Source organism: Ctenopharyngodon idella, chromosome 5 (genome assembly GCF_019924925.1).
Source record: "Ctenopharyngodon idella isolate HZGC_01 chromosome 5, HZGC01, whole genome shotgun sequence".
NCBI lineage: Eukaryota > Metazoa > Chordata > Actinopteri > Cypriniformes > Xenocyprididae > Ctenopharyngodon > Ctenopharyngodon idella.
Genome location: NC_067224.1, coordinates 2,234,213 through 2,249,846, shown reverse-complemented (window position 1 = coordinate 2,249,846; position 15,634 = coordinate 2,234,213). Strand labels below are relative to the sequence as shown.

At 37.8% G+C, this 15,634-nt stretch overlaps 2 protein-coding genes across 3 annotated transcripts in view; both read right to left on the bottom strand.

Annotated features, from left to right (window-relative positions):
• The window catches only part of abl1 (c-abl oncogene 1, non-receptor tyrosine kinase), a 33,341-nt gene that overhangs the window by 7,342 nt on the left and 10,365 nt on the right, over positions 1–15,634 (bottom strand). The window contains exons 1-4 of one of the 2 annotated variants that reach the window (XM_051893667.1): positions 8,736–9,344; positions 6,494–6,658; positions 4,420–4,715; positions 234–506 (exon numbers count right to left, since the gene is read on the bottom strand). In XM_051893667.1, coding sequence (XP_051749627.1) covers positions 234–506; positions 4,420–4,715; positions 6,494–6,658; positions 8,736–8,820 — 819 coding nt within the window. In that variant the 5' untranslated portion in view covers positions 8,821–9,344. Of the gene's footprint in view, positions 1–233; positions 507–4,419; positions 4,716–6,493; positions 6,659–8,735; positions 9,345–15,634 lie in introns of those variants that run through there. The other variant, XM_051893665.1, reaches the window with a different exon arrangement.
• LOC127512615 (GTPase IMAP family member 8-like) overlaps positions 8,251–15,634 on the bottom strand; it is a 139,544-nt gene continuing 132,160 nt past the window's right edge. Inside the window, exon 3 of the mRNA XM_051893677.1 lies at positions 8,251–8,261. The gene's annotated coding sequence lies outside the window, so the exon portion shown is untranslated. The remainder of the gene's footprint in view (positions 8,262–15,634) is intronic.

Here is a 15,634-nt window from a genome sequence, read left to right as displayed (position 1 = left end):
TAGTGCGTCAAGACACAAGACTCTGTTCTGACAGGTCACGGACAGCAGAGAAAAACAATGCTAAACGCAAATAATTTTGATGGAATGTAGAAGCTTGTCAAATTAGATGTCAACATGGACCTCAAAAATGAATAAAACTACACAATGTCAAAGCAAACACGAGCCAGATGACATTAAGCAGGTTCTCGATATAATCAGGGTCGTGAAGCAAACGCAGTCTCTCTGTCACTGACCTTTAGTGTTTTGACAGCCACAGTCAGGCTGTATTTCTTCCAGACGCCCTCATACACTTCTCCGTACTGCCCTCCGCCCAGCTTGTGTTTCATGGTAATATCAGTGCGCTCCATCTCCCATTTGTCATAGTTGGGCGACACGCCGTAGATGGTGGGCTTGTTGCGTTTGGGAGCTGGGTAATGCAGCGTTGTGATGAGACCATCTGACACCGTGGAATGATGATGAACCAACTCTGCCAGCGTGTTGAAGCGGCTCTCTGACGACACGTACAGCTGCAGGGCAAGAGAAACGAGAGCGTGAGCCGTAGAAGGAGCCTCACGCTGGGCAGATGCTCAAACCTGGTCTGAACACACCAGTTAAAAAAGCACAAGGAAAAATTGACTATCTACTGAACCCAGCATGCCAGGACAGATTGTGACGCATATAAGGGTCACTAAACTGCATTTTAACAAGAGGTATGTACATTGCACATCATTAAAGACAACTTAACATCCGTTAATTTTAAAATCGCTGGTGTCTGTGACGCCACAAGCTACCTTGTAACCAATCACGTCACAGAGGGCTTTAGCATATCATTAACAGCAAACTAGCAGGGGAGTCTCGAGAGAAGGTTATCCTGATGTATTTTTCTGTTTATATGAAAAATTGTGTAGATTTAGCAATATAGCAGGTGTATGATGTATATTACGATGTTATGATGCCTTTCTCCACTGACGTTCCGAGTTGTTCAAAGTGTTTGTAAGGATACTGATTTTCAAAAGGCAGCTGTCTGACTCTGACATGGCAAACGGGAACATGGTTTGTGTAACGTTAGCAACATATTTTCACCTGTTTAAATAACATAATCAAGCGAAAGGCTAATCATATTAATTACCGTTATGTGTCCGACGTTGTAAAGAGCGATACCATTGTGCAGCGTTTACCTCAGTAAGTTGACCGAGTGGATCTCTGAGCTGGCGCGAGCGAGTGGAGGCGGAGCTAATTTGCATATTCACTGACCCACGTATACTAAATGAGGCAAGGGGTGTAGAGTTACATTCAAGCTATTTTAAGGCATGAAGAAATTTTTATCACAAGAAAAAAACATTTAAAAATGTCATTTTGGTGATCAAAGATGAGTTTTAAGGGATAAAATTATTGACTACAGGGCGACTTTAAGTATCCTATTTCCTATGACAGATGCTGAGATCCAGTACAGTAAGTGAGAGACGCATTCATGGATTGTTTGCTTTTGCTTTGTAAGAGTTTCTGCGTAGCATAAAGTTTCTACCATAGATCCAGAATCTCTGACACAAACAGGATTCCTCCACACCGATCTTTAAAGCTCCTTGATATAACCGATTGAATGGCTTGAATAAACGCCGCAAAATGAGTCTCAAAAGTTATTAAAAATGCAACAGCGCATTCATATGTATATTTTCGAAGCACAAATGCAAGCGGATGTGCAGTTATTTGTGCATTAAATTACAGCTGTCACAGGATATGTATGTATTTGTGTAATTTACAGTGAGCTACAAAACCATGCATAATATGTTGCATAATAATTTTTTTGCATGTAATAGTGAATTGCAGCATGAATTTGTGGGAATCTTTGATGCTTTTAATTCAATGGTAATGAAAGAAAAGTGTCTGTTGTGTTGTCTCTTTAAAGTTGCCATGAAATCCATTCTTATTATTTTTTTTTTTTTTTGAATATTGCAATATTGCAGTGTTTATTATAAATGTTTTATCAGTGCCCATTTTTAAATTCATGTTTCCTTCTAAACGTTAAGCAACCTGTCACTCATATGAAATTGCAGCAGTAAGTAAACAACAATTATCCAATCAATTCATGATAAACAAAATCAAGTCCGGTGGTCTAGCATTTTTATCAGATTCACTTGGATATACGTCACAATAGTGAAGAAAAGGTAATCTGTTTCATTATTAGATCAAACTGTATTGATTATTTATAACCAATACTGATAGTAATTAATTTTATGTCCAATAACCAATATTTAATTATGATTTAATGCTTGTTTGTAGGGATGCACCGATATGAAAATTTTGGCTGATACCGATAATCTGAAAGCCGATAACGATATATTGGCCGAAAAATCGAAATCAAAATTTTTATATAATTTGAGCGCCTGATTACAAAGACAAAAGTTTCACCATTAAAAGCCATGTCCCAAGCACACAATTATAATGTTCTCATTATTATTATAATAATATTATGCAGCCTATATGACAGATACCGATACGGAGGCCAATATATTGTGCATCCCTACTTGTTTGCACAATGACAGCTAAATAATCATTAGATTGCAACAATAAAAACATGCACATTAATATCAATTTCACTTCTCACTTGAGTATGAATAGATGTTACATAACTTATGCATTTTTGGAAGCCACTTTAGATTCATTTATCCATATGCATGATATAAAAAACAAATCATGTAAACAAAAAAAATTAAACACCAAAAACATCACACTGATTATCAGTTTCTATTTTAACTTAAAAAAACTAAATGCTTTTGAAACAAAATGGTGAAAGACACAGCCAGAGGTGATGCAACAGCTAAAGACATCCGTCTGAAACACATTACAACAGCTAACAAACTGCACAGGAACTCAGGAGCGTTTCCCGTGTGTATTTTGTTTTGTCAAAGAATGTAACATTCAAGAGTGATCCACTGTTTCCTGTGAAAATCCTTGTTCTTGCGCACATACATTTTTGAGTGCATTAATGCATGTTTAACACACATTTTTAGTCATTTATTGGTATAATATTTGCATTTTTAGTACTTTGCTCATACATACGCTTCAGGTGTTTATAAGTGGATGGAGGTCCAGGAAAACTTGGTTTCATGTCACAATCTGTCAAGTGTCCTGAATGGATTTATATCATACTGGCTGTGTAATAAATACAGCTCTCATTACAAGTGATAAACCCTCACACAAGTTAAATGTAAATATGCTGCAGCTGTGTGCTGAACTGGCGTCTCAGACTCATTCCTGACGGCTTACAGTGGAGATTCCAGCGGGGCAGTTTGTCGCTGCCTCATGCGGAGACTGAGAGGCGGACGAGGCGCGTCAGGCATGTGAGGAATGAGCGCAGCGGTCATCAGCAGGAATGCAGTGCTGCCATGGACACATTTATCTGCTGGAGTCTTATACGGCTGGACGACCGTCAATCACCATCACTGTGTGACTGAAGGCCTTTGACACTAGTGTTTATTTTGTCAGCTGTCCTGTGTCTAATGTCCTTTTTATCAGATATTCAAAGCTAGTTTTATTTGCTTTGAATAGTCTCAAAAAGTCTTAAATTCAGATTTAGCAAATTTAAGGTTGTGAAAAGTCTTAAATATCTTAAATCGTATAAGAAAATTCTTAATTATTTCAGGAGGTCTAACCAGGAATCGCTTAATGTGATCATTAAACTTCAAAAGGTGATGATTTAATTAAATTAAATCTGTTGTTCATTCTACAGACTCGTGCTTTCAGAGCAGTTCACAGTCAATGAATAGCCCACATTTTTGCTAAGCGATTGCTTCTTATCTGCTCCTGATGAATTATGTTTACTTTATGGCGTTTATATCGTACCTGCAAACTCATCGCCTTTCGACAAGAAAAGTTTCAGTAGCATTTTATTTTCATATTACCTCCGTATGATGTTTAATAAGTACTGTTTATAAGCCCAGTTGCTTTGATTACAGAGATAACCGGGGTCACCGCTATATTTATGCTGTTCCATAAGTGCTACCTACTCTCAGAGAGTGAATCTGCATTTTCACTCAGAGTGTCTACAGTTTTTGTTCAGACCAATGTGAAGATCGACCCATATTTTTACACAGCTAACACTTTGTTGTAAATGTTAACCGGTGGATCGATAGGAAGCTTTAAAAAAAAAAAAAAAAAAGGAATAATAAGGTATCTAGAATATTATATTTCATCATATATTTAATGATTATATATTATCCTTTTTACTCATCCCTTTTCTTAAAAATGGTTTAAAGGCTGAAATGTGAGGTTTATAACATTATAAAACTTGTTTTTGTCAAAACTTGTATTACTTGAGCTGTAAAGTCATTTTTATGGTATAGGATGTTACCATAAACATTGACCTACATCCCCTAAATATGGTATTAATTTGTATTAACTGTCATTAAAAATGGTCATGACATGCATGTGGACTCTCACCTTGCCGTCAGAGGCGGTGTTGATGCGGTAGTGATAGACGCGTCCCTCATAGCGCAGCGATATGGATCTCTGTCCAGGGCTGCTCTCGCTCTCGCGCACCAGGAAGCTGCCGTTGATGCCGCTGCTCAGCAGGTATTCAGCGGCATTGCGGGACACGGGTCCGTGGTACCAGCTGTGCTTCTCCAGGCTGTTGACGGGCGTGATGTAGTTGCTGGGCACCCAGCCCTGGCCATTCTTGGTCTGAGCCTCGCACCACTCGCCATTGTGATTGTATCCCAGAACCCTCAGCTTCTCTCCTGTTCAAAGCAGCATAAAAGTCACGTCATCGCTCAATGCATTCGGCCAGCTCTACTACATCTCATGTCAGTGTCTATTAGGGCTGTACAGTTAATTGAAAAATAAAAGATTTTACAGCTGTACCACTGATGTAATTGTGAAAAGTGGCGGTTAGTAAAGGTTGCGTCAAATGTTTTCATTTAGATGTTTTTTACAGATTAGAGCATCAAAGCCAATCACAGTCTTTTGAGCGCACGACCAATCAGATGCGCTTAAAGGATTAGTTCACTTCAGAATTAAAATTTCCTGACAATTTACTAACCCCCATGTCATCCAAGATGTTTATGTCTTTCTTCAGTCGGAAAGAAATTATGGTTTTTGAGGGAAACATTCCAGGATTTTTCTCCATATAATCGACTTCACTGGGGTTCAACGGGTTGAAGGTCCAAATGTCAGTTTCAGTGCAGCTTCAAAGAGCTCTACATGAACCCAGACGAGGAATAAGGGTCTTGTCTAGCAAAACAATAGGTCATTTTCTAAAAGGAATAAAAATTAAGATGAGGGATCTGTGGTTAAAAAGTGTATAAATTTTTATTTTTTAGAAAATAATTCCTAGTCTGGGATCCTGTAGAGCCCTTTGAAGCTGCACTGAAACTGCAATTTGGACCTTCAAACCGTTGGTAACCATTGAAGTTCACTATATGGAGAAAAATCCTGTAATGTTTTCCTTAAAAACTATAATTTCTTTTCGACTGAAGAAACACAAACATCTTGGATGACATGGGGGTGAGTAAATTATCACGAAATTTTAATTCTGAAGTGAAATAATCCTTTAAAATCCACACACACTCAACTCAATACTTACTGATAGAGGTTTCATCACTAGCAGCAGTGATGACTGACTTAAATCACTAATATGTGTAATTTACTGTTTTAATCATACATGAAAACAATACTTGTGTACTATGAATATTTATTGTGGCTTTGTGATGTTCCTCATTTTTAAGTTACTTTAGATAAAAGCATCTGCTAAATGAACAAATGTAAATGCAAAGAGCAAAAGCTGTACTAACTAGCCTCCTGTCTGTGACTTCTAAAGACACCCTGAGCACTAATAACAGCTCATTAAATAAGCTGACTCAAACAGCTGAGTGTAATGGAATGGAAAGAACTGACATGTTGTGCCGGATAAAGGAAGAGGAGGAGAGATGAAGAATGTGCAGCAAATATGTGGATTTCCAGTCAGACATGTGTCCTCATACTGCCGCTAATAAACCGACCGAACAAAGACCAGCTTCTCCAAAATAGAGAAGAAAACACCAGCAGAAATGAGCAGTTTGTTGTTGTGGAGGACGAGCACAAGTACTAGTCAAAAGTACCAGTAATTCTGAATAATGTTGATACAAAACAGCATGTGACCGTAGTGTGTGAGTGCTCAAATTCAATTCATGTAAATGTAGTCACTTTGTTTTGTCCATTAATGAAACCAGAAAGAACAAATTTCTGATCTGTGCGAAACATCAAATCTGTACATTATTAGGTTTTGGAACAGACTTGCTGATACTTGAAGGATACATGGTATCGTTTTAATGTAATAATAATTATAAACTTTAATAATTAAAGGAGTGTCTGTGAGCACATTATTTTTTGTTGAACCTTTCTGTGGTTCAGTGAATAGGGTGAAATTTCACTGGTATTTGTATCGACCTCTGAAATTTTGTCAGGCCTAGTCTGAGCCATGATGAAGTGTTTGACATGTTTGAAGTCTTCAGATGATGAAATATGAGTATTTTCTCACCTTTGGTGATGCTGAGAGTGTTGTCGCCGCTCGCTACAAAGTCATACAGCGCTACGAACAGATTGGGGTCATTTTCACCGGGTCCCGCCAGCAGATTCTCTTTGGAGTTCCAGCGAGCCGCTTCAGACAGACCCGGAGGCTCGAAATCCGGACGCTGAAGAGCTTCTGCAAACAGATCCAGTTTAAAGGTCAATAAACCACACTGAATGTTAACATGCAAGTATAATTCCCCAATAATAACTGCATAACAATTCGGTAATGTGTTCAATCATCATGGGGATAATCACAATGTACATTGGCAGTCTCAAAAGTTTAGAATAATTCAGATTAATGTTTTTGAAAGTCTCTTCTGCTCACCAATGCTGCATTTATTTGATCAGAAAAATACTGTAAAGTGTTATATGAGTGTTATGCTGTAGAGTGAAATATTACCAAATATTTTTTCGTTTTTGATTCAGGGGTGAAATTTGAACTGCACGTTTAATGGAGATTCACCCCGATAGCAACGCATGCCCCAGAGGTTTCCAGCAATAATAATCATCAGTACGGTCTGCTCCAAACCGCAGCTACAGTAAAGGTACGTCACCACATCCGTATGTCATGTGTCATGGGCATAAAAGCCAATCTGAACATTATTCGCATCTCTTTAAAATGAGTTTTCACATTCCAACAGAAAAGAATCATTTGACCAATGACCCCAAACCCTGGCATGTGGATGAATGTTATGATGCTTTATGGTTATTTGTGGAGCTTGACAGCCAAGATAAACATTCTCCTTGTGTTGCACAGAACAACATGAGAGTCAGTGAGTAATGAGAGAATGGCAAACTAACCCTTTAACCACCCATACGACACCAGTGGATTTGGGTAGTTGACAAATGATAAGGATTTTTAATAAGGGGACTTCCAGGAGTATATTTTTTAGATGATGTAACTGGCCTTTCACCAGCTTTTTTTGCTGTTCACAATTAACATGAGCTCATAAAACGGCATGAGATATTGATGATTATACAAGAATCGGACAGACATTGTTTAACATTTTTTCCATGAAGTATAACATTGTGTCTATGTAAAATAAATAAACAGCCACAAAGCAAATGACATCAGTCGCCATAAACTGCTCATTCTTTGCTTTACGTCAAACTAAGATCTGCCATCCATCGCTACAATCAAACACAGGAAAGACTTGATAGTTTCTGAGATAAAACATCAGGATAAATCAATATATTACATCCAATCAGACAATTCTTCAACTACAGCAACATTTTTAAACTTTTACCCTGATATTTGTCAGTGTCGCACTTGGTACTTTTATTTATAGCCCTTTTTTCCTAACACATTTTAGTAATCATTCATAAATTAGGTATCATTTGAAAGCTTAAACACTCTCTATGACATTGGACATTGCGCTACCATTGCGACACCAACGCTACTTTAAACCCTTTTAGAGGCTCAATTTTTGTGATATCAACTTCAAATTCGGAACACAACTTGGTTAGATGTATGGCTTTGATTTTCTAGCAACTTCAGAGTCCAAATTATTTTGCAAAATATACATTTTGTATAAAATAAATTTTTAGATTAGTTACTTTTGCTCTACAGAAAACTTTTTTTACACTTTCATTTTTGCAACAATCCGTGGAGTGTTTTCTTTAAAAAGTGACCAACAGTAGGTCAGTATTTCAAAGAATTCATGAATTACAACCATTAAAGTTCAAATCTCTAGGGTGACAGTTAACAGGTTAAAAAAGACATCGTCCAACTGTTGCTGGCGCTCAGTTAATCTTCCTGCGCTCACAAACGCCTCATTATTGTTAAATCTGCCTGAGAGTTGAAATCGAACACACACATTCAATAAGATCATTCAGTAAATGAGCTCAAGGAAGAGCAGATGCATCCAAACTCTCTCCACACACACACACACACACCAAACTGCACGGCTCAATCCAGACAGGAATCAGATTTCCCAGTGTTCTCTCCTCCCTCGTTTTTTCCTCTCTTTCTTTTACGGCGAGCCAGTATGTCTGGCTTTCCTCTCGCTCGTTCCCCCTCCTCCACTTTCCAAACAGAAAGAAGGAGCACCGAGGCCTGTGATTTTCACCAGACCATCGACCCCAGATCCGTCCCGTCTGTTCATCTGAAGCCCGTGTTCGGACTCGGCCGCTCTGTAATTGAGATTCTTCCACACTCACACACACTCACACACACACACACACAAACGGTCGCCATCACACTCGCTTACCTTCCAAGTAACAGCTGGAGGACGAAGAAAGACCTTTCTTGGATTTACAGCCCACCAATTTTAGACAAATTTCCAACATTTTCATTTGCTTCCCAACACGTCCAATTGAAAGAGATGATCCAGTTCTTTCTCTTTTATCCAAATGATAGTTCAAAAGAAAGTAGCCAAAAACATGAAAAAGTTTGACAACAACGTTTGTGTTAGTAGCTTAAGTCAAAGACGGTTTTTCCTGATAAAAACACTGACATCTTCATCTTAAACCCACGGCCGCATGCACTTCACACCGTTCTTCTAGCGAGTTTCCAGAGTAAGAGGCTCCATTTTTTTCCCCACTCCCATTCTTCTCGTTTTCTCTGTCCGGTGAGGAACTAGCCATCCATACGGACAATTCTCACGACGACAAAAGTGAGTAGGAGTTAAACGAAGCACTTTGATGACAGTGTTGTCTTTTTCATGGTGCTGTCGTCTGTGAGACGATCCACAGGAAAAGCAGAACGCTCGTGCTGATCTCTGCCAACAAAGAGGCCCTTTCAGGAGCGGAGCGCCGGAGTCGATGACATCAGTGCACTGGCTCCACCCACCTCACTGAAACCTGCAGCTGAGCAGCATTATCTGCAGTGAGAGAGTGTAACTGGAATCTGCCTTTGTCTTTCAGTTTCACAAGCCCCTCCTACACAGACCTCGCTATCTGTTGCTCTCTCGTCCCAAATGTTTTCAGTTTAAAACAAAGGGACTGTAGCACAAGTGCACTACATAGGGTCAAGACCATTTCTGCCAAATAGCCAGCATGAATTAGTTACAAATATCTTCACTTGCACTTTTAAAATCAGCTTGTTTATTTTAGCAATGCTCAACAATATCACGGTAAACATTAAAACATTATTGTGGACTCCGGGTCTCATTCACTAATACTTTTGTGGATTATTTGTACTTATACGTGTATATTTTATATAAATGGTTAATCAGTTCATTATAGGATTTCAATTCAACCAATGAGAAAGACAAAATCAGCACAGAATGGTTGAGGTGAAGAGATCAAATCAGGTATTACAATAAATGCTTTTTTGTTTATTTAAAAAAAGTTATTTTAACTATAGTTATTTTGAGAAAACTTTTCTAATCTTGACATATTGTCGGAAAGGTCTGAATCTCAAGCTTCCACATTTGGCATCTGTTTTGTGATAAAAGTGATATTCGGACAGAAATGTATTCATTTGTTACAGGAGAATGCATAAAAAAAAATTCAATGGAAGTGGTTGACACCCGGTGGCTATTTTTGGTACAACGCCTAAACAAAATCTCATGGGAACTTTAATTTTTGTGATATGAACTTCAAATTTGGAACACAACTTGGTTAGACATGTGGCTGTTATTCTATATCATTTTTAGACTAAAAATTATTTTGTAAAATATACATTTCATTTAAAATAAAATACAGTACATCTGATTAACAGTAAATTTAAACTTCTATAACTTTTTCATACTTTAATTTTTTTGAAGTGCTTTCACTTCAGCGACAATCTGCTAGGTGTCTTCTTTGATTTAAGTTTGGGGGATGACAAAGGATTAGTTCACTTTCAAATAAAAATTTCCTGATAATTTACTCATCCCCATGTCATCCAAGATGTCAATGTCCTTCTTTCTTCAGTCGAAAAGAAATTAAGGTTTTTGTTGAAAACATTCCAGGATTATTCTCCTTATAGTGGACTTCACTGGACTCCAAAATTAGTTTTAGTGCACCTTCAAAGGGCTTTAAATGATACCAGATGGGGAATAAGGGTCTTATCTAGCAAAACGATCGGTCATTTTCTTAAAAAAACAAAAACAAATGTATATGCTTTATAAACACAAACGATTGCCTTGCAAATGCATCGCCATTCCGCCTTCCGTATTCTTCAAAAAGCTTACGCTGTATGTCCTACGCCTTCCCTATTCAACTTACCTTAAGTAGAATAGGGAAGGCGTAGGACATACAGCGTAAGCTTCAACTGTTTGGAGTCCATTGAAGTCCCCTATAAGGAGAATAATCCTGGAATGTTTTCATCAAAAACCTTAATTTCTTTTCGACTGAAGAAAGAAGGACATGGACATCTTGGATGACATGGGGGTGAGTAAATTATCAGGAAAATTTTATTTGAAAGTGGACTAATCCTTTAAGGGGTTAAGGGTTCTTTAATTTATTAACCAGTGATACACAGTGTCTAGAAATTTCCTATCTCTAGGGAATTAACTTGCATAAAGCCAAAAATCTAATTGTCTGTCGTAGGCACAACTTGTTCCAGGGCTGCAACTAACAATTATTTGCATAACTGATGAATCTGTTGATAATTTCTTTGATTAATTGATTTAAAAAGCCAAATTTTGATAGCTGTATTTTATTTAAAACCCACATCCTGCCCAGTGTTGCCCTCAAAACAATGGTTTACAAACAAAAGTAAAAGCAAATTGACTACTTTGTGTTTGTATTTGTATCTGACATTTTGTCTGCCATTGTCTAGATTTGCTAAACATCAGGATGCTTGACAGCTGAAACAAAATTTTCCGGGAAAGCAGGAACAACTGATCTGGCATAATCGTTTTCAGCCAGCAATTACATCAGCATGGGGTTCCTGTTGTGAAGAGGAAGAGTCTCCAGTCGTGTAGAGTTTCCTTCCATGATAGTTGTTCTTGAATGAGTTCTGGAGCTACATGTGGGAAAGCGGCTAACGAGAACGAGCTCTACACAAAGATCGGATACAGACCCATCGGCCCAGGAGGACACTGGGAATGTGTGGAAAAGGGTTTCAGCATTTCTCTGGGACTGACATCACGAGTCTCCGAATACAGTGGCGTCTCCAGACAGACGGGAACCTGGGCTGATCTGCAGTCCAGAAGCGTGGCGGCCAGCTTATATGAAATAGTCTCTGAACTTTCCAGTCACAAGAATGAGAGAAGGGCTGAATATAACGGAGATATGATTGTGCGTAAGTAGTCCAGCCAGAAAGAGCAAAACTCAGTGGAGGTCTGAAATGATCCACAGCACACAGATGTTAACGCGAGTCTGAAGCTCTGCTCCGTTAACACGATCACTCGTTTCATTTCAGAGTTTAAAGGAGAAGGTCTGAGAACTACACCAAGGCTCAAAATTGCAACCATTTTGGTCACATATGCTCCCGAAATTTAGTCTGTGCGACCTCAAAATATATTTGGGAGCATTTGTGTGAGTGAATTTGTGTGGTGCAACCTGCGAAACCGGACGGTTTTTGCTCCAAACACGATCGGCAATCGGTTTTAGTTTTATTTAGGCCGATCTATTCACGATGCACAAAATATAAGAAGAAAAATATAAATATTGAATTGGGGTGGGGGTTTATATGAATGTGTCTCTGAAGGGAACTGATTTGTCTTCAGAAAAGTTCCGAAGGCATTTTCTTTTCCTCTTATCTCCATATAAAAGTGGTATTTATAAGCGCAGCGCTGATGTGTACAGCTATAACCAGGGAAACGCTATATTGCTGCTGTTTCATAAGCGCCACCTACTGTCAGAGAGTGAATTGCATTTTCATTCAGTCCATCTGCTGTTTTTTTTTTTTTTTTTTTTTGTGCAGGTGTCTTATGTAGCATAATTTCACAAATCTAAAGTCAGACCATTGTGTTTTTACTTTAAATCCTATCATTAAACCTAATTTAAATTAAAAAAAAACGACTGCTCATTCTACATGTGTAGCATCTTTGTTTGGATCATAATTAAAATGCAGTGGTGCCTCTAATTTCAAATGGCTACAGATTTTTTTGTTCAAGACTTTGTCCTGTTATAGAGCAAATAAATAACAAATAAATGTGCTTAAAAAAATGCAACTGTTATTATCCCATTTGATATTCCATATTATTTGCCCCATTCATTAAAAAACAAAATCAGAATTGACCATGAAAAATCATGATCGGTGCATCACTACTGTTTTCATTTCTCTAAAAAAAATGTGGTATATAATTATATATATATATAAAGTGCTGACCAAACGTTTGTGTGAGTGTGTGTCCGTACTATACAGTACATGTATTTGAAAGAGAGGGAGAGTGTGAGAGAGTATGCACTTTCAGGACACGATAAAACGTATTTTGTGTCAAAAACCATGACAATAATTTGTCGTTTTCATCCTATTGTTTAGTATATTTATTTGCTTGGTTGGTGTCGTTGTGGGTTTTGGTTCTTTTGCGGTTGTAGACTGTAAGGACCTATTGAAATAACTGAAAACATTTGGCGAAGTGATATGGAACTGCAATGCGGTCAAGACCTGCTAGAACTACTTTAGCCGTGCATTTCCCTGAAAATAATTGCACACCTTAGAATGTTGGTCAACCAATCAGATTCGAGCATTCAACAGCCTCGTAGTATAAAAAATATATATATTATATATATATATATATATATATATATATTTAGGGGCCATTCTCCAAAATTGATGGAAATTGGTGCTGTCCCACAACCATAAAACACATTTAAAAAGCATTTAAGTGTTCATATTTTAGATGTTTACAAAGATCTTTCTATTATCTATTGAATCCCACAATAATATTTAAAATATCAGTAAGCTTAATATATGTAAAATCATCATTTATTGGGTACTTTCAATTGGGAGGTGGTTGTCCCGAACCCTAACCCCTAAATTTCAACTCGTGAAAATTATATTCCTTATATTATATTTTCCATTGTTGTTTTTAAAAATATCTTTTTGATTTTTTTTTTTTTTTAAAACAAGTTAAAAATATATATTAACTTTATATTTTCTTTGTAAATCATGAAACTATAAGTAAAAAAAAAAATGTGTCCCGCATTTTCAAGTCACTACCGAAACATTGTGTGTTTTAGTCCATTGGCTGAAACTGATTTTATCCACACTTCTACATTTTTTAATCAGGAAATATTCCTGTGTCCCTCCCACTCTCACATAGCAAAATGGTGAGTAGATATAGGTCCCATCATTTTAAGGGGAATGTGTTCAAAAGTCTAAAAATCTGAGTGTAATTCAAAGGAACGTCACTAACAAACACCTTTTTTTCTGCAATTAAGCAAACTTTTTTGGGTGTTATTCCATAAAGTTTAGTTCAGAACTGTGTTAGCTACCCATGTGCTGATTATCATCTTTGAGCTAGGCTCGAAAGTATCTAAAATTGTCACTACCGAGACAGTCACGACCGAAACGTGGTGAAGTTTCGATTGTGAGATCATTGTTTTGGTAGTGATATAAGGGAACACATAATCCTTTATTTGGGGAAAATAAACAAAATTTTAGTACAGTTACGCAAATCATTAGTACTTTAATATGTTTTATTAGTGTTTTAGTATGTTAAAATTCTGTAATGTGATGTGGTCACTACCAACACATTACTGTCACTACTGAAAATGTGCAGTCACGACCGAAACATATTCTGTAGAATGCCATTTAATTCGACACAAACTCTTGTAGCTTTTGTCTGGGCCACCCGTCACAGGAAGAAAAGACTATTTCCTTATAAGAACACCTGAAGAAAACAAAACCTCCAAGACGTCCAAAACCTTGCAAAACTTACATTGCAGTTGTTTAGGTTTTCAAAGTGGTGGTCAGGATGTTGCCATGCAAATACTCGTTTATTCAGAGTGTTTTATGTGGTTGCTAGGGTGATGTAGGCAGTTGCTAGGGCATTGCTAGGGTGCTCTATGTGTTTCTTGCTATCTGGTGTTCGAGAGACCTGCATTAATTGAACGTCGAAAGGGTTTTCTCATTTGCTCAGACAAAAGGGAGGGTTGGAGAGGCAGGTTTTGTGAAAGAGGGGGAGGTGACAGATGTAGAAACATGAAGCACATTTCTCAGAGATGAGCTCATAGAGAATCATTTATATAATCCACTCTCAGTTAGCTGACGCACACCATCTCTCGCTGTCATTAAAAACACTCTTTCCAAACTGAACGAGGGGTAATGTCTACAGTGCTTTGCGTTTATTTCAATGTGAAGTATTTAATTAAACTAGGGCGTCTGCAGGGTTTCAGCATGAGTCCAGGAATGGAAACATGATCCAGGTGTGCAGGCCGCTGGGAAATCACAACAGGCCTGACGTCACTCTCAAATCTCTCACACACACACACACACAAGTTAGTCTTCTGTCCGACACCCAGCTGAACCAGTTCAGACTCCAGCCGTTAGCATGAGTACTAGTTTAGTCCACCAGCTGCAGGTCAGACCACAGAATTAATATCCACAATTTCAATACGTAGGGAAATGACTTCTGTTGTTATCTGGTGTCTGACGCAGTTGATAACTGAGCCGTAACATCTCTAGCCTCACTTACAGCTGCTATTAACACCCGACTCGACTAATCAATTACAACCGGTCAGGAGAGACACGTCGTCTCTTGTGAACAGATTTTGTGTTACTTCATGTTGACATTAACTAAACAATTTGACAATCAAATTTATTGCATCGTCCATCAGGTTTTTCATGCATTTTCACTGTGATCACATCGAACAGAACTGCAACAGGACAACAGCGTACAGCAACACACACACACACACTCACACGTGCGCACAGACACGCACACACACATGCGCACAGACACGCACACACACTAGGGCTGTGTCATATGAACAAAAGAAACATATCACGATTTCTTTGACCAATATTGCGATTTTGATTTTAATCACGATTTTGACACGCAGACACTTTACATTCATAAGTGCATTCGGTGTGAATTTGAAACATATTTCCAAAGAAAACCAATTAGAGCTTTATCAAAAAGCTGTAACATGTCTCTAGAACAGAAATAAGGCAAAACAAATATTAATGTGGGTATTCAAACCATCAAAACAATAAAAAAAAAAAAAACCCAGACTAAAGTCGCTCAAATAACTAAAATTAGAACAGTGGCAGAAACTAGCTGCTTTA